The sequence below is a fragment of the Oryzias latipes genome, chromosome 20, assembly GCF_053564925.1.
Source record: "Oryzias latipes strain Hd-rR chromosome 20, Olatipes_Hd-rR_3.1".
Lineage (NCBI taxonomy): Eukaryota > Metazoa > Chordata > Actinopteri > Beloniformes > Adrianichthyidae > Oryzias > Oryzias latipes.
Genome location: NC_136256.1, coordinates 16,720,754 through 16,740,558, shown reverse-complemented (window position 1 = coordinate 16,740,558; position 19,805 = coordinate 16,720,754). Strand labels below are relative to the sequence as shown.

Genomic DNA, 19,805 nt, shown 5'->3' with positions numbered 1-19,805 from the left:
CCAGCATGTTTTTTTGTGTTTTTCTCATAATGGAGGAGATATATTGATAAAACTAATCTCAAAATTGCATTCCTGTGTATATATTTGTTTTGATTGTTCTGATACAGGAGCAGATGAAAAAGATGCTGATTGGAAAAGAGCATGTAAAGACAAATGGGAGCGATGGATCAAAATATGATAGGACTGGGACTTTAAGGTTTTGATAGATAATACTTTTTGAGCAAAAAAGAAAAATACTAGAAATAGCAACTGCTTGAATATAATTAATATAATCAACCCACAATCTATCACAATATTACATTACAGCACATTTTTCACCATGACTCAGTTATGATTGTTCTTCAAGCTGTAAATAACTCTAAAGTCTATAGACTAAATTCAAACTGGGTCTAAATATTTGCCAGTCTAAGTAGAAACAAAGTCAAATGATTTCATTAAACCCAGTAACATTTGACCAACAATGCTGAGTGGTGGTGGTCAGTCTTTGCAGCAACCTGCCTTTTCTCATGTCAGGCCTGCCACATTTTTGGCATTCTAATCCGTTTGCATTCCTCGCCTGCTGTTAGAGAAACCACTCCAATCAAATGAAAAGTACAAAGGGTGTCAAGCTAATTATGCGCTCTATCATTACGGCTCCGAGCCAAAACTGAAGTCAGTTTTTTTTAGCTAAGAGTGGCATGGGAAAGTTAACAGGCTTCCAACTGGTTGGACGATCACAAAGACACTCTTACAAAAAAAAAGTTAAAAAAAAGGCAAAAGCACAAAGTAATTTCACTGGGTTTTTATTTCTTATGTGGTAACTGACCAATGCTTTTGAAAAGGATGGAAGAATACTGAACCATGTCATTAGGTTTTTTCTGATAGTGAACAATCCAACTTGTAATCTTCAAGGTACTAAACCTGGCCTACAATAATACCAAAAAAAGAGATACACAGACTCTTTCATCTCCAAATATCTCCAATAATAAAAGGTTAAACCTGCAGGCACGAGCTTACAAACCGCCCATTGTGAGGATACAGGAATGCAGCAAATAAGTAGCTCTTGATACTTTATGAACCTTTTCACACGCAGGAAAGTATACTGCTCCGACATATAGCTGGTGATTGGTCCTGTCCAACAGCTTGACTTAAGAGGGGAGTTTAAAAACATTTCGTGTTTCTCCTATGAGATGTTTTGTAGCTTCAGCATTAAATACAAGAAAAAGCTAATCTGGGGTGTAAAACTATAATTTTTTCTTTTACTTGCAAATGTTATTGGATGCCCGTGTAAAGGAAAAACGTTTCTTCTTGGCAACATGTCTGAAAACAAACTCTTCTCTCCAATTTGTTTATTATTGTTTTTAAAAGAAAATGTCGATACTCCTAGGGAAAGACCAAGTTTCTGTTGGATTTTTTTAAGTTAGCAATGTTTTTGACCAAACTTTTAAAAAATGCAATGCCTCTATTTCAGAGTAACAGTACCTGACCCAACTGAGCCCAAGTTTCCAAAAGGTGATTGTTTTTCATTGAATTCAACTAACTGGCTTACAAACCAAACAGTTTGTCCTTTGACTTTTAGACACTTTAGCATCCCTACAGGTGGATATTGGAAATCGTAATCCTCATAATTATTAAGCTACGATCACATCGGACATGTGACGCACATTCAAGATTACACAACACTCAGGTTCATGAAAGCGCATATGGTGTTCACACTGAAAAAGCAGGGAGGGGCTTCTTCTTCTTTTTCTACTGTTCACTAGCCCATATTACCTCTTACAGTTGGAAGAGGCATGCTGTGAAATGTCAAATTGGTGCAAATTGTGAATTTTCATTCACAGCTCTATTCCGATATATGAAAGGCCTGGTGTCATTTGATTCCATCTAGGCACAAACCGCAATTATTAATTTGTCTTCCATGATCTCTTTTCAAAACTGGAACTTGCAAATCATAGGGGAACCCCATCCTTACTACCAAATGATTTAATTAAATTCACTTCCAAGTCCCTAAATGGTGAAAGTTCGGCCTGGTTTAACTTTTCACATTAATAAGGGATTGGATTTATCTGCGCTTTTCTAGACACTCAAGACGCTTACAATGTGTCCATTATTCATTCTTGGGTAGTTCTACGGTAGTTCATTACTACTACGGTGATGTTAGCCACAGCTGCCCTGGGGCCTACTGCCAGTTCGCGCCTGACCACCTCTGACCATCACCACGATCTTCGTACGCAGTCACAGCCAGGTAGGGTTAAGTGTCTTGCCTTAGGACACAACAACAGTTGACTTGGGGGAGCGGGACTCAAACCGCTGACCATTGCCCGACCTGCTCAACAGCCTGAGCCACTGGTTCCCATTGAATGACCACGTGTTTTTTACGTAGAGCCCAAAAACGATTGTAGAAACTCGCTTGAGAGTTTTGAACGCGAAAGCCCAGAACCTCCATTTAAGCATGTTTACACAGACTTTTCATTTGAAGCAGCCGCTTGAACACGCGTTGCTGAGGCCGGTGTGAACATAGCTTAAGGTTCAACAATTATGACTTTTTAGGAAATTAATTTGTTTTTAGTAATATTAGTAATAATATGAAAACTTTTTTTATGTGTCAAAGTGTGGGGGCTTTTGAGAGTGGCCAACAAAGAAGAAAAAAACAAATTTAGGAGTTATTTGTAAATGTGCTGTGTTATGAAATCTTGTTTTATAAGTACAACGGCTGAATGATTTTTACATTTGTTAACTGCAGCAAAATAAAATAGAAAAGTTATAAAAAAATGACAACTACTTCAAAATATTTTTTTCGGAAAAGTGCACTATATAAAAAAAAGAATAAAACAAAGGGTTAAAACTATAGTTTTGCTAAAAAACATGTTTTTCAATGTCTCCAAAACAGCAGCCTCGGAAGATAACTTTCTAGCCATGAATGAGAGAGGTGTGTGAGTAGCATAAGTGTGTGAGCGTACCTGTTGGGATGCTCCTTGACCACCTGGTACACTTTGAGCAGGAAGGTCTCGTTGCGGAAAGCTCCACTCACACACTCCTTGTAGAGGCGAAATTCAGCTGCGGTGACGGCTTCGCCCTCTGGGATCTGCGAGAGGTTGAACTTAAACTCCTTGTGGTGACGGCGCTGTGGGGAGAACTCCCTGTCGTACTCCACTGTCACAGAGAAACACAAGCAAACAAGAAGTATTTAAAGTACTGATTGATGTAGTTCTCTAAACTTGAACCCATTTTTATTTAATAATGTGAAGAAATGACATTATATGTTCTACAGAGAACCCTGCTATGTTCTCTTCATCATCCACACTCTTGATCTTTGTGCCTACAAGGTTTTTGACATCAACAATTTCGTGTCAGTCGCTGGTTTGAAACCCATGTCTTTCTTCTAAAGTTAGTTTCCGTTTACAGCAGTGAATGATGAGCGGATTTGGTTCTTACAGAAACTCCACTCAAGTCAGCCACAGAAGTCTTTCAAGCATGAAAAACATGATTTACACATAAAGTCTAATAGGTTTTGTGGCTTTGAGTTTCCCTAAATAAATCATCAGTTTGGAGCAAAATCCCATGTTTTTTTTAAGTGGCAGCCTCCCAAAAGACTTTCTGCAACCACTTCTGATGGTGTGAATAGACAAAAACCAACAAATGCCGTCCCTCCTATGTTTTTAGGAGCAAAACGCAGTATAATGACCCTACGGTCCCTGGAGAGTTGGATTTTGTCACAGCAGGAGGGTTCTCTCTCTTTTGAAATGGCCAAGAACCAAAAATCGACACAGTCAAACAAAAAACAAACATAGATTACTTTTAGTTTGAAGGTTTGTTTCATACTAAAGCATAAAACATGACTATTAGGATGAGGCTAGATTAGAAAATCAACAAATTATAAAATATATTGATAAAAAAATGTATGAGACTAAAATATTAAAACTGACATGAGTTTTGTGTTATGTAAAACGGTTTTATGTTACTGATTTATGTATTACAGGTTTATACTTATATTTTTAACATTTTTTACATTTTTAATTCAGACTAAAATATTTCTAATTATGAATGTTTTTCTCAAAACTCCTTTGCTAGAAAGGTTGTTGTTTAAATTTGCAAACATAAAGGCAAACTTTTTGTTCCCCAACCAAGTATAGCAGGAAAATATCAACACATTTCAAATTTGTTGAGAAAACCCCCTGTCAAAAATGTACATGTTTCCTCCTTTCAATTACACATTTCCAACCATAAATTGGTCTTCTTCTTGGCGACTTAAAACAATAACAGATTAAGGGTATGGAAGTGTCAAAGACAGAAATGTGCTTTTGGAATGGCGTTCACACATGGGAATTAACATGATACTGGCTAAATTCTGTAAAAAAGATTAAAAATCAAAGTCCCATTCTAATTATCTTACATCACAATGGAGCGGAGCAGGGAGCTTGTAGCATAGCATGTTTTCAACATCACAAAAAGAGCATTTTTTTGGCTGCTCTTGATTCATTTGAGTAAAGAAATACTCAAAAAATGCTATTTTAAGCTCAATTTTCTTTATACATGTCTTCCATCATGAGAAAATGGCACAAGAACATGTTAAAGACACCAAAAACACAATTTTCATCAGAGTGAAGTAATAATGAATAATTTTTTTTCTTTTTTTAATAAAATATTTGATTTATTTTTGTAATTTGAGTTTAAAATAAATAGAGAACGTGAAATAGTTTTCGTCCAAAAATACGTATCTAAAATATTGTCATTTTTTCATAATTTTGGGAGAATTAATACCTCAGCTGTGCTAATGAAAACTTGTTGAAGAGACCAAATGGTTTGCTGCCTGCCGGATAATTCACAACCTTCTGCCTCTTCCAGATAATTTTTTTTCCTTCTCATAATTTTCAGACTTCAAAACTATCTTACTTTAAATTTGCTTAAAATATTAAAGTTGATCAGTGAGAGCATGTGAAAGTATTTTCCTTGTCTTTTGTAGCCCTAAGAATACAAATTAAAATCAATTACAAGCAAAGATTAAGCTCTTGAGTTAAATGTGAGAAAACTTCCCAGCTTCTTTCTGATATGTGGTTTGTTATTCTTCCAATATCTTTCACATGTAGGCAGCTGGCAGCCAAAGACCTCTGTGGAGATATTTCTGGCACATTTTATATCAACACATCTCTTTTGTGGATAAATTTGAGGCCAAAGGCTTAGGTAAGAAAGATTTTTGTCTTGTACACGGGCCAAGCTTGTTAAAACTTTCTGGTAATTTTATGATGTGGGGACCCACCCTAAATATACCAATGACACATTTTGTTCCCAGGGTTAACGCTTAAGAGAAAATTAAGTTAATGTGAAAACACTGGAACCAATCAGGCTCCCAGAAGTGCCAGCCACACCTTGTACCCACACCCAGGAAGGTCAAAGCCGCCCTGCTCCCCTGACATGTCCAACTTTCATAGAAGCTGAGCTTTAAAAAATCAGGACATATATATATGTATTTAATTTTATTTCTGCAAACAAGCAGAAAATGTCCTCCCACTTTGTCAGAAATTCAGATCATAAAGCATATCCCTTTACCTCAAAGCAAGCTCTCCCTGTCTGCACTTCACACTCTTTCCACTGAAGCAAAGGGAACCTCCAGCTGAGCGTGTTATTCCCATCACAGAGACTTCTGTCAGATGTAACTGTGATTATTTAATCATCCTATTCCACAAACTGCCCACACATGAACACACACACACATCGGTGTGCGATAACAGGTCTGCTCTTGTGATGACAGGTAGATAGATCAGCCCGGCTTGTGTGTCCATGTGTGGAGGCTCGACGCGGAGGTCGCCGTCCTGCAAATGACTTCTAAAACGCTTGTTGGGCCTGGAGACAAACAGGATGAAAAACTATATTCTCTGCTTAGGAGTCTGGCTGGAAAACTCAGATAAACTAGAGGCAGGTGAGAAGGTCAGGAGAAGTTTAAATGCATCATAAAAGATTCAACGTTTGCAGTGATATATACACACAAGAACACACCAGGCACCAGCACGAGCAAGATTAGGAGCAGTTAATAACCTGGTGTGGCAGCGCTTATCAGATGAAGAGAAGATGAGATTTGATTTGTTTATGTTTTTACTTATCAGCTGCACTATGTATTATTTTATCCAAACACTGATTTGCAGCTAAAAGTAATGTTCATTCTGAGCCGTTTAATCATGGCTTTGCTGATGACGCAGTTGTCAGCAGCAGAAAAATGTTCCCAGCATCACTGATTTAGAATCCCTGCTTGAAGGCTGTAATTAAAAGTTTCTCCCACAAGCTGCAGCTTTCTTCACAGCCACGTCTCTAACTGGGGTAATACCAGATAACATGATGGGAAGTCTGGAGGCAGTTCGCCGTTATTAGCTGCTGCAGTTGGCTGTAGTGACAGCTAAAACCCACCAGCAGCAGATGACAACACAGATGCCAAGATGTGCAAACACCTTGAGGCTCTGCAGCTTTAAAGGACGGATTTCCTCGCTGTAATCTTGGGTTTTTCTTGGGAAAATCATAAACCCAATTTGGGGATTTTACTTTTTAGTGAGCACCGAAGCAGAATATCAACTTTCATTTTCTTTTTTGACAAGAAAAGTTAGGTGGATTACACAACCTGAAAAAAAGACAAACATTTGACTTTCTCACATTTAAGCACAGAGTATGTGGTTAACATTGAGGTCTCCTGTTAGTCAGAAGTTTAGTTCATTTTAGAAGAGAGGGGTTACTTTTGTGAAGGGCCCAGATAAAGGTTAACAAAATGATAAAACATGGAGGCAGTGGCAGTCTCACATGTCCCATTATGGCAGGTTTTCACTCTGCAAAAAAGCCTGGAGGCTGCTGAGTAGAATTCCAGCTGCTTTTCCATCTTCTCAGCTTGAAATTCATTTGAAATCCACCGAGATTTTGCAACTAAAAATCAAAAGAAAGTCCTCACACTGCGCACACAGAGAGCGTAACCTCCGTGCTAATCTTCCGTGACAGGAGATTGGAGACAGGAACTCACAAAAGGGACAGAGGGATTTAAAATGAGATGATCCAGTGAGGAATTCATTCAATGTGATTCTGTGTCATCCTGGTTTGTATGAAAACAGGATCATGGAAGTTCATTTGCAAAAAAAAAACATTTTCTTCCCATTGCCTGAAGGACAATGATTTATTTGGGTGATGGGGGGGGCGAAGACAACAAGCAAAAAAAAAAAAAGGTTAGAATGACTACGCCTCATACCTGCAGAACTAAAAAAAAGCTTAGTGACACAATCAGGACTATTTAAAAGGATTATCATGACAGAAATGTTGGTAAAAAGATAAGAACAGGAGGAGGAGGGACAAAATGACAAAACCAGATGAGACAAAAAAGACAACGTCTGTCGTCACAGAAGGGACTGCAGTGAACCAAAGGCAGAAAGCATGAAGGAGGAAGAGGAAAAAGAGGCTCTGAGCTGCAGCGAGAGCCGGACAGACAGCTGCTGACAGGAAAAGAGTGAGGCGGAGGGTTTGCAGATTCACTTGGACACTTTCACAGAAGCTGTTCTCTCGTTTCCACCTGCACAACATCTGGCTCTCCTGTCGCCGCCGCTGCTGCTGTAGGTATTATGGCAGCTCACCCACATACAAACACACGCATTCCGTAAGCACTCAGACAAACTTCAATATGGATCTGAAGATATACAAGGCTGCTTTTGAGAGCAATAAATATTCGACCCAACTATTAAATCACATACTTATTAATTATTTTAATAGGAAACTATATCTGTGTTTCAAAGTTCAATTGTGTGGCTGATAAATCAGTCTATGCAAGCCAGTTAGCTGTTTGTAATCTAGTATAAGATAAGTTAAAATTGCTATCTATGCATATAGACAGAATTTTATGAACTAAGTTTAGTGTTCTCCTAAAAGAGATGGAAAAGTGCTGACAGAAAGACAATTAAGGGAAACTTTGTACCAGATGTTCCCTGAGCACAAAGAGGCAAGGTGAAATGAAAACTGACCTTTGTAAAAGAGAAAAAAGGTCACTTATCCGATCAGTTCAGTGGATTTAGCCGCAAAGCTACACAAAAAGAAGCCAAATTTTCTCTTTGTAAAAGACAAAACAATTAAAATTGGTACAAAAATCATTAAAAAAGAAAACTTACCAAAAGTTTGATGCTTTTTTAACTGAAGAACAACTTTAAAACCTTTTTTTTCCCATGTCTTTAAGAGACACGGTAAGAACAACCATCAAAGGTTTTTAAAGGTTTTAGTCAAGATTATAAATGAAAGCTAAATATTGACAAGCAGCAATAACATGTTTTATAACATATGTGTAGCATGGGGGCAGGAGGGGCATGATTTGGGCTTGTTTTACAGTCACAGGGATTGACTGGGACTGCTCAAGAAACCATCATCTCGTATTTATAAAGTTTTCTGTAGAAAACTTAGACTATCCTGAAAAAAAAAAGTTTTTTAAGTATTTTAAATATTACATTATTAATATGTTATTATTGTTTTAAATAGTGACTTGGATTTAATTGATCTTTAAGGTCTGTGACTTTAAGACCAAAAGCAGCATTTTATAGATGCATTGCAGTTGGTGCTGCTGAAATTGGTGCAAAAAGCAGCAGAATCATATGGGAAACGCATTTTTAAAGGGTGTTTTCACAATGAATTTGTGACCAAATGACTTGCATTCTTTTTGTACTGGGAAACTGGAAAATTTGTGTAGGAATCTATTAATTAAAAACTTCAGAAATACTGCTTTGACATTTTTTATGGACTATACAACCACAGAGTCATTTTTTTATAAACTCACATGATTAAAAAACAATGGTAGTTTTAATGAAACCTTTGCACTCTAAAAACTTGTCAGCATCGCTGCATGCTTTGCAGAAAGCTAAACCAATAAAACATGTTCTGGATGTCCAAGGCATGAGAAGAATTCATCTGTGTTTATGTAATTACAGCCCCTAATCTGTCTGCTTTTTCTCTTAGGCTTGATGGTTTCTGAGGAGAGATCAGATACGTCCATGTCTATTCACAGTAAAAGTCTCCAAAAGTCCCCTGCAATTATCATTTTTGACTTTCACTGGAAACTTTCGCAGATCCTGATGTATTCACAGCTCTCCAACAATCACCACAATATCAGTTGCAAAGAAAACATCTCATTAAGTGGAAATCTTCATTGTTTAAACACAAATCGTTCTAAAGAGGCCAAAGCCAGATTTAATGTCTTAAACTTTTTAACCTTTGGCTCAGATGATGTTTGGGAAGATAAAACACGGAGGCAGCTCTTTGCAGAGCAGCTCTTACATGCACACTGCCGCTGTGCTGCAGATATGCTTGGCTGCCACTGCAGGAGATGTTTGTACCTCCTGCCATGCAGCTCTTTGTAGTCAGTCAGCTGGCAGCGCAGCTTCTAGGTTTGAGATGAAGGAGAGTGGTCTGCTGGGAGCCATCATAATCTGTGAGCAGGGGTTTGTGCATGTGTCTTTAGGGACTCATCCTGTGCTCTGATCTTTTCCCCTGACCCTGGAACAAAACCGACACACTGAGCACCACGGGATGCACTAAGGACCAGTTGACTCATTCGGCTACACACACACACAATCAAAGACAGAACACAACAAACGTAGGGAATGAACTCTAATAAGTAAAAGGAAGGACAGAGAATAAAGTACCTGGTTTGCATCAGAACGAAAAACAGAGGTTGCTTAGATGTTCATGACAAATTGGCAGACACTTGCAGAAGTCGTCGGTATGCAAAGTCAAGGCCAGCTAGCAGCATCCGTCCGTAGAGAGGATATGAGGCACTTAGACCAGTCCATTTGCAACCTGTCAAGCTCCATTAGCCAACAGACAACAGCAGCCAACAGCTGTATGCCGTGTGTTCAGCAAAAGTCAGGAGTGGGATTATAGCGCATTGCTGTATCCTGATTACAGTCATGTGTTTCCTGATCAAGAGCTGCAAACAATAAAGAGTCCAGAAAAAATGTTGTACATCTACGTCTTTATAATTTTTTGACATTTAGAAAAAGAAAAAGGACAGAATTTGTAGAAAATGTACCTTACAGAGATGTTTCAATCAATCTACTGATCAACTTTACCTCTAGAGACCCTTTGTACACAAAGGTAGCTTAAAGGTGTTATTCAGGAGCCCTTAAATCCCAACCTATATTTTGGTACATAACAAAAATAACGTAGATATGCAAAACGGAAAACGAGATTCACTGTAAAAAGCTCGGACAAACCATTTATTTGGCAAACACTGGATTACTGCATATGCAGGAGACACTGGAAATAAATCATGAATAAATTAAAGTTTCACTTATAAAAAATAAAGATTAAAAAAGGATAACACTAATAGAATACAATAAAACATTTTAAAATAAAATTCTTATATCAATATTATATTAAATGTATGTTGTTTAAATGTAATTGATTAAGATTAATTGCAGATTCACACAGGTCTATACAAAATATTACCATAAACAAACATCTGCATGGTTTATTTTTGTTCAACTATTAGCAAACTTCTCACAACTAAGCAAATATACTGGTGCACGGACATAAAAAAAAGTAAATCAATTCACTTCAGTGTTACTTTTTATTGACTTTTTGTTTTATTTTTGGTTTGAAAAACTAGATGGATCTAGAGAATTAGCGGCAGCTTTGCCAAAAGCACACACTAGCGCCAAAGTTCATTTCAAAGAAACAAACTGACACTCGTTCTCAATGATGTCTTGGATGTCTGTCCAGCTCCTCGTCCACTATCTCCCACAGGTTACAGTGTGTAATGAGCTCACAGGACAAGCATCCATTGGAACAAAAGGCCCATTTGAACCAGATAATCAGTTTTTACAGGAATCATCTTCCATATAATCCTTCAAAAACTATTTGGGTTTTTCTAGAGACCTATCCAAAATCATGACACGCTATGTCAGGCATTCTCCCCCCTCGAACACAAACACTCAGTATCTGCAAAGTTTTGGGGTTTTTGTTCCCAGCCTCCATCACCACTGCATTCCATCCAAGATAATAAAATGAAGTCTGAATACACATCCCATGTTTTTGTAGTATTGAGGGTTTTTTTCAGCCGGAGCGCAGCATGTGGAGGTTTGGTGTATGCCTAACCTCGAGGCTAGAAGGATAATTTGCTGTAATTGCTCCTCTGCTGGGGTTTTGCTAACAGATAGATATCTGAGGTATGGCTGCTGGACTGTGCAGTATCGCTATTTTCCATCAATGTACTGACAGCTGACTGGTAGCGGTCTGAGACTTAACTCTCTGTTGAGTCTCCAGATGGCCTCCAGGTAGCTGGAAATGTCATACCTGTGTGTCAATGGGAGATTTTATTCCATCTTTCTAGCCACTATTATCCAGGATTAAGATGTGGACCCCCTAATGCTACCACCAGGGAATTACACAGAATATGCCTCTTTTTAATATTATTTCATATTTTATACCATATTATAAATTGGTGCTTTCTTAAATTAAAGAATAGTACATTCCCAGTGATCCTTCAAAATAAATACTTTACTTAAATATTAGTAATATTTCTACTCAAATATGTTAAGAGTAAATAAATTGTGATATTATTTCTTACAAGAACAGGTATATAATTAGTTTTATATTAACCTTTCTGACCTGTTATAGGCATGTGTGACAATAATAGTTTGCCAAGATTATAAATTGAGATTACAAAATTGACTGAAAAAAAGAAAGAGAGATTCCAGGGATTATCACCCAGTGTGAACTCTCTCCGTTTTGAACACGGGCAAACCTGACAGGCATTGGAGCCAACATCTTTAAGATTTGATGATTAAATGTCAATCAAATAAAAATTCTTACCCCAAAATAAGACCAATTATTGGGATTATCTTCCTGAGAACAGCTCATTCATGTATGCCCTCTGTAAGGCCATTCCAATGATATCTCAATTGTTTGGGTGGTGGGATAATGGGAAGTTTGGTTTCCTAGGGCATTAAAATGGAATCTGTAGAGGTCATAAGGTAATGGTCTGGTTCTCAGGAGGATATATTTAAAATGTATGTAAATAACTCTACCTAAACACCTTTTATGTATTAAATGTGTGTATGATTGGCCCATTGCTTATCGAAGTAAATTACTTACTAGCACATGTAACAAGCTTCAAGTGGTTTTCAGGTGAACTGCACCTGGCTCCCATCAGCTTTTTTCTTATTTTCTTTCTGCGAATATTGTTTTTGTTGATTTCTTGACTGAAACAGTGCATAAAATTGTGCCGTGATCCTTGAACTCACGTAGTTTGGAATCTTCAAAAATACCTCACTAATTTTCGGAAAGACATTATGAAACATTTCAAATGGACAAAGGTTCCATCTGACTATTGTCTTTTGTAAAATTATTTCAGGGAGCCTTATAACATTATAACGGGCAGCTGTGGTGCAGCGGTAGGTAGGATGGGCGACCTCTGATTGCAGAATGATTCCCTCCTTATCTGCCCATATGTCTAAGTGTCCTTGGGCAAGGTACTACAATTAATGACTCATTTGTAAAACAGTAATAACATACTGAAACAATTCTGACGGGTTTATCTCAACTAAAAACACCAAAGCAAAACTGAAGGGTTTTTCATAACTGTGCTTTTTAGTGTCGCCATAAATAATAATTAAAGATTCTGTTCAAAATCCACAAATAAAACACAAATTCTTGGATTTGAAATGTTTCCGAAAGCAGAGAGTTTATACTGAAGTTGCAGCTTTTTTAACGATTTTGTGAAACCTGTTATTTTGCATGTGAGGATCTTTCAAGACAAGCAGGAGAAAATGCAGACAAAGCTTTTTGCGGTCAACCCCCCTCATGTAACATACACGTGCATGTCTACAGATTTCAAACAGTATTAGAATTGATTCAGACCTTTGTCAAAATACACACAGACAATCACCCACTGAATTTAACGGCGAGTTGTGATTTCCCCTGAAGTCTCCGTAAAAACAGCCGCTGGTTTCACCGGACACCACTTCACGCCAAAGAGCTGTCAGCGAAAGATGGAGCAACATCTTTTCCACATTCATAAGAAAATTCCATGAAATCAGAACTGAAATGAGCTGGAAAATAAACAACATAGAATTTCTTTTTTCTTCCTCAAAACTTTATGGGATGTTAAGAAAAATGTCAAACTCCGGCAGAACAGCTGTTTCAACAGCCTCTAGTGAGAATAATGGAGGTCTCCTTCACTCTGATAGAGATGTGCAACGATGGAAGCAGAACTTCCCAAAAATCATCCAAATCAAGCTTTTCTTTATTCTTTGACATTTTTTTCCTTCCTGAGGTTTTAAATTGGAGTCCACTTCATCCACATCTTGTTCTCATTGGGAGCTGAATCCACAGAAAAACTACCAACCTTTTCATTTCGTCACGAACAAGAAAACAAACCGAACCAAACACAGAATAAACAAAGCAGTTGAATGAAAACACTTTGTGGTCTAACATTTATAACTGACAGCAGAAACCCAACACTGCAAGGAATAATCCTAGATTGCGCTGAACTCAAAAAGATGCCGTTTGTTAGCATATGATGTCCCTTTGTTGCTATAAGTTATGAGGAAAAACATTCAAAACAGCCTGCAGAGGATGGTTTGTGCAAGTCTCTGACTGAAAACAAAACAGTCTGTTGCTTAGACACCAAGTGATATCCCCAAAATCAAATTAAACCATATTTTCAAAGTTTCTATTTAAGTCAATATTTATTGCATTGCAAGCAAAGAGAAGGTTAGACCACTGACCCCTTTGAGGAATTGCTTCCTGACAATCGGGAATATTGAATCCTCCATCAGCGGAGATGTTAGCTCCTGGTTTTGTATTGAGTTCTGCTAAATTTTTGTGGCTTTGAACTTTTACCAGAACTCAGTTGAATGATTTTTCAGTTCGACAAAAGTCCCTGTTTTATTTACTCATCCGTGTTTGCAGGAAGCTGTTTGAGGACTTACGCAGACCTGTGGCTGTGTGTGGCAGTGGCCTTGTACTTTTGCTTCTCTTCTTTCTCATGACACTTGATTTCTATCCCTGCATATGCTCCTTCAGGTGCGTCTGAAGGGTCCACAGCACATGTGCAGCAGAGAAACCTGCTTTGGTTGTTAATGTATGCTTTACGGCAGCAGGTGTGCATGTGTGTGAGTCTGAGTGTGCGTCGAAGCGGAGCCGGTCTGGTCTTAGATTTAGAGGAGGAAGCCAGTGTCAGAGCTGAGAGATGAATCCCTCCTGAGGGATCCGATAAATAAGGAAAAAATATCTTTGAAAAAGGGAAACGCAGCTGTTTCCAAGGAGAAGTCAAAATAGCGGCTTCACATTCCACAGTCGCAAGGTAGAAGGCCGCCTCATTCTCCTCCCTCTCCATCTTCACCTCCGCTTTTCTTCCCCCTCCACTTTCTCCGTCATGAAGACAGTCAGACCTCAGCTTAATTCTCTCTGGAACAACTGCGGCAACCACAATGCATTTCAGCGGCTTTGAAGCAGAGCAAACAATCCACTGATAAATCAGCCTATGTTGGGTCCCCCCCCAGGGCTGACTTAAATGTAAGACCTTCTGCCTGTTTTACACGGGGGCTCTGCTCCAAAAACAGCGACTGTAATCGGATACCTTGATATTTAAAAAGCAGGAGGGTTTTGAAAGAAAAAATCTGGAGAAAAATAAAGTTTCTAATAATACATCTGTCTGCAATGTTCAATGTCAGCACAGTGCTGGTAAGTGGGGAAGCCTGTGGATCTGCACACAGATTCAGCTTATGCAAAGCAAATATTGTACATAACTGCTTAGCTCATTTGTTTTATTGTGCAGAGACTCACTGACTGCTGCTAGAAACCCCCTAACAGAGCTGTAATCAACAAGAAAAGTTACAAAAATTTACATGAATCCTAATATTATTTATTGTTTTTTAAAGGAAGTCCACCATATAAAAACAGCACAATTCATATGTGCATTGCAAAAAAAATCGCACTTGAAATAAGTCAAAAGTTTAGAATTTACTTTAAATAAGCAAAACAAAAAATTGCCAATGTGATAACAAAAATGGTATTACCAAACATTCTTATATTAAGAAAAATGTTCTAGTCACTAAGAAATGTTTACTTCCAATCCCACTCCAATCATCTATTTCAGAAGTGTTCCCAGTGATTATGATTTTGGCATTTTCAGCCACATTTTAAAAAAGTGTCGATTTCTAGGACAGTTTCTGCAGAGCGCCAGTTGATCGTTAAAAATTTGCAGGGTTGTGGACGGAATTATAGGCACAGAGTAAGCCCGCCCCTACTTCCCGACATCTTTCTGTTTACACGCTCTCCCGTTAGCTCACAGCCCGTCATAACTCCAATTTAACATTACCAGTGCAACAAAAATGGCGAGCAATATTGGAGCTATCCAGCCGCACAGTTTTGATCCAGATTCCAGCTCAGGTGAGGAAAACCAAGACGTACATGGATCTATTTGTCTACAAGTGGATGGATCAGAATGGAACAGAGCAGGAAGCTTTTGGCCTGCTGTTGTAGGTTTTGTAGATCTGCTCCTGATTTACAAGGAACGAAGTAATACTTAAAAAATGCAATTTGTGCTTACATTTCTTTATATATGTCCTCCATCATGAGAAAAATGCCACAAGAACATGTTGAAAATATGATTTTTATAGCAGTGGGTCTTTAAACTAAGATTATTTTGCTATTGGTAAACTTTCCTAACAACATTAATTTTCTTGCAAGACAAAAAAATAAGACAATTCTTCTTGAAACAATCGTCTTCTGAATTACTTAAGATTCCGTTTTTGCAGTGTGTGCAACTCTGAGCGTGCTGATCACAGTCAACACAACAACAAACAGAAGATTTCCTCTTTGGAACAAGCTTCTTGCTGGACTTTCGAGCAGTCAGATAAGGTAACCAAGAGACGGGCTGCTTGGAGGTGTGGACGGTGTCTCTACAGGAGGAAGGACTGGGCAGAGTTTCCCCTGCACATCCTTATGATAAGATCCTGATATCCAAACCGCCGCATGGCACTTGGGGGAGGATGTACAGTTTCTTTTTTTTTCACATTGAGCTGCTTTAATTGAGAGTCAAACCCATTTAGGCATGTTCATTCATTTTTGCACTCACAGAGATACATAAGACCACTAAATTGTTTGGTACTATCTGATTTCTTTTAGGCCTAAAGCTGAGCAGTTTACATTTCTAAATGTTACAGCCTTCCACACAGCTTTCTTTTCCTAAACTCAGTCTCTCCTTCTTAAAAATATTCCCCTCTCTGTGTCAAGGCTGGAAAGTCACTCTGAGGGTCAAACTTGGGCTCATAAATTTGTCTGCGGCAGCAGTTGTAAGGCGGGCTACTTGTTCTGGAGGGTCAGCACCGTTTGCGCTTGCATGGGGGCCCTTTTCTCCGCGTTGTTGTTTCAGCCACGTCCTCTTCCAGAGGCAGCCAGTCTGACAACACAGGGGGAAAAAAGCGAGCGGCGTGGGATTTTTCTTTTTTTTACTTCTGTGACAAAAGTGGGAGCTTCTTGCGTGAGCACTCACAGTCTGAGGAGTCCCTTCAGCAGAGTCAGTGCAGACAGACACGTCAGCGTTCATGCATGAGGGTCTTGCATGGATGAGTGTGCACATGCAGCCCTTGACATGCAGGAAAAACGCTACCCTAACACACTTAGGATGTTAAATAAACACACAATGTTTATGGACATCACATTTCCATGCCCATTGTGTTTCAAAGGAATTGAATTTTCCTACCGTGTTTTGTCATCACAATCCAGCATTTATTTTATTAGAGCTTTTTTTCTTTTTGTACGTCCAATAAACACTTAACATAGAATTTTTGTTTTACCTTTTGCACGCCAAGGAGCAATTGAACCATAAAAAGTGCAGATTAATATAGTGGTGATGGCATGAAATGTTCTGTTTTTGCTGCAAATGTAATCACATATTTGAAGAAGAAAAAAAGACTTTATGGAAAACTAAAGAAATGTTTTCATAGTTCAATGGTTTTAGGGAAGAATGCAATAAATCTCTATCAAAACTTTTAAAATCTATTTAGGCACAAAGCATTAAATACCCACTCCGATGAAAATTGTATTTTTAGTGTTTATAACAATTTTTTCATAATGGAGGACAAGCATTACAAAAATGTACGCTTAAAATTGCATTTCTGAGCATTTCTTTACTCAACAAACATCTCATTGCACTTGTTCAAGGTCACCGAAGGCTTTAAATCAGCTGAGATCTGCCCCCACCCTTTAAACATCCTCCACATGGTTCTCTTTTCTTCATCCCTTTATTGATTTGAGATGAATTTCCCACAAATTCACAGAAGAATGTGACAGCAGGAATACCCAACGTGACATTTACGCCGTTCCCGCCTGCTGGTCGTTATGATAATGGATGGAGTTTACTGGGCACGGGAGATGACTCTTCTGCAGGGGTTCAGAGGTTCAGAACCTTCATACCCCCCCGTTGAAATTCCAAAGGCAAACCAGCTCCGGAAACCAGAAAATACTGTCGTGCAGTGTAACCCCAGAAGTGTCATCTCAATAATCTCAGCAAATGAGTCATCTGAGAGAGGAAAACGTGATGTTTCTGAAAAAGCAGCATGGAAACAAATGACTGTTTAACGTAAATTCAAAAGAGTCCTTCAAATCTACCAAAACAACATAACACAGTATGAAGGAAGTGGAGCCGTGGGGCACTTGGGGGACCCATGGGTCAGCGTGAATAGAGTTGTTTTTGAACGTCAGATCACTGCAGCATCTGCATCCCATGTTTCACGTGTAACAATAAAAAAACACTTTCATCTGTGGGTCACCTGACCTTTCTGCAAGCCCTCCCAGTGACTCAGCTAACATCTGCATGCAAGGTCACTGTATATCTGCAAAAACACCTCCGGGATTAAAGGAAGCTCAGTGGAAAATGATGCATAAATATGGGAAATTTTCATGATAAATCATCTTCATATTCTAGGCTGCTCTTAAATAAATGTTGTTATGTGCAGGTTTCAGAAATCCAACAGTTACTAACACAGGTTGATAAATAGATTTTTTAACAAAAGGCTGTCTTTATCTTAAAAAAGAGAAAAAAGAGATTTGGGGCAAGTCGAGTCGAGGTGCAACCATCCATCATTCTGTCAATTCAGAAGCAGACAGAACAAAACAACAGATGAGTCCAACAAAAGTCTGGCTAAAAAAGTAAAACAAACAAATCAACAATAAAGTCACGTTCGAAAGCTCAAATGAAAATTTTTTTTTATATTCCATATTTGATTTTGTAGCTTTTTCTTCAAATTCATAGATTGTGTTGATTTTTTTTTTACATTTCAGTCTTTTAACTTAACTTCATGATTAAACATCCAAACAAACCTTTGGACAAAAACCGTAAGAATCAAGAAGTTCATGAATCATGATTCCAAACGCAGTGCATTTTTTTGGTTTGCAACATTTAATCCTTTGTTTTCTTTTTGTCTCCACCCTTCACGTATGCAGACATGAGATGTGCAAAGAAAGCACGACACAAACACTATTTCTAATGACCTCTTCTGTGTGGGCTCCACAGAGACACTTAAAACAACACAAAGACTGAGAGTCTTGAAACCCTTTTAGGAGGTGACAGCAGCGCTGGAGGTAAAACGCACACTCACTAAAGGCAAGAGAGGGCTCATCTGCACAAGGTTTGTGCAATCGTAGCTGTGGGTGACACGCAAAGCCAGCTAAAGGTGACATTTAAAGAAAGGCAGATGCAGAAAAAGCGACTATCACAAGAAAGTGAAACTCTTAAAGACACAGAACACAAAACAGAGGAAATTCCTCCGTGTCTGCAGCCACAGCTGATAGATGAGAGCAGCAGCTCCTAATCAGATGTTCCTGAAGGTTTATCAGGCCTGTTCACTGAATCGTTACCAGCGGGGAGTGTGCTGCACTTCACCTCCTTATCTGGTCACACTCCTTCATCCCGCTGCACTATCGCTCTGAGCTGGAGCTGCGCCCGACCAAGACACAAGAATTGATGGGAAGGGAAAGGCCGGCAGGAGAGGAGCGCAGCCAGAGGTGTAATCTCTGTACTTAGCCTCAATCTCAGCTGCCATCATGTCAAGGAGGAGAGTTATGGCGTGAGAGGGAGAGATATGATCGGGGTGGGTGGGCGTAGGGCTGGAGGAGCCATGTGTGTACGTGCTGGGCGTTCAAGCGGGGTGTGACAGAGATGACTTCAACTTTAAACGGAATGCTATGTTCATAAATGCTGACCTGAAAGGTCATCCGGCTCTCTGTGTCTTTGCGTGCATCACCACTTATGAATAACAACTAACTAAGCACAATAAACTGTTTGAAAGGTTTTAAAACCTTATTTGTAGACATTCAAGATATTTTACCAGGTTTAAAGTTGTTTTGATTTATCTTTGCTCTACAACTTTGGAAACTTTTCCCAAAATCACGACAGGCTCATTAAGAGCTAGGATTAAGAAACAAGAAAGTTATTATTAAAATGAGTGAAAATGCTTTTGCTCCATAATTTCAACAATGGAAAAAAAAGTATTTAAGCACCAAAAAACTCAAATTTTACTGTAATTTTTAGTTTGATTTAAGGATGTTATTTTCAATTAAAATAAATGTGGACAAGTTATAGTTATAGATCGTATTGTATTGTATTCTCATCGTGTTCAAATAAAATAAGTCAATTACTATTATTCCACTAGTTTTTTTTTTCTTACCTTTAATCAAACAGAAGAGCAATTAAAATTAAAAATTAAAAACCATTCACTTAGAACTAGCAAAATATTACTTAATTTGGACTGTAGAACATTATTCTGTCCGACAGACAGCTTTTTTAGCCTTTTTTTTTTATTTTGAATGCTTGT

General features: G+C 38.4%; 1 protein-coding gene across 1 annotated transcript in view; it reads right to left on the bottom strand.

The window, feature by feature from the left end:
* bmp6 (bone morphogenetic protein 6) overlaps positions 1 to 19,805 on the bottom strand; it is a 41,171-nt gene that overhangs the window by 16,078 nt on the left and 5,288 nt on the right. The window contains exon 2 of the mRNA XM_004080965.5: positions 2,940 to 3,132. Coding sequence (XP_004081013.1) covers positions 2,940 to 3,132 — 193 coding nt within the window. The remainder of the gene's footprint in view (positions 1 to 2,939; positions 3,133 to 19,805) is intronic.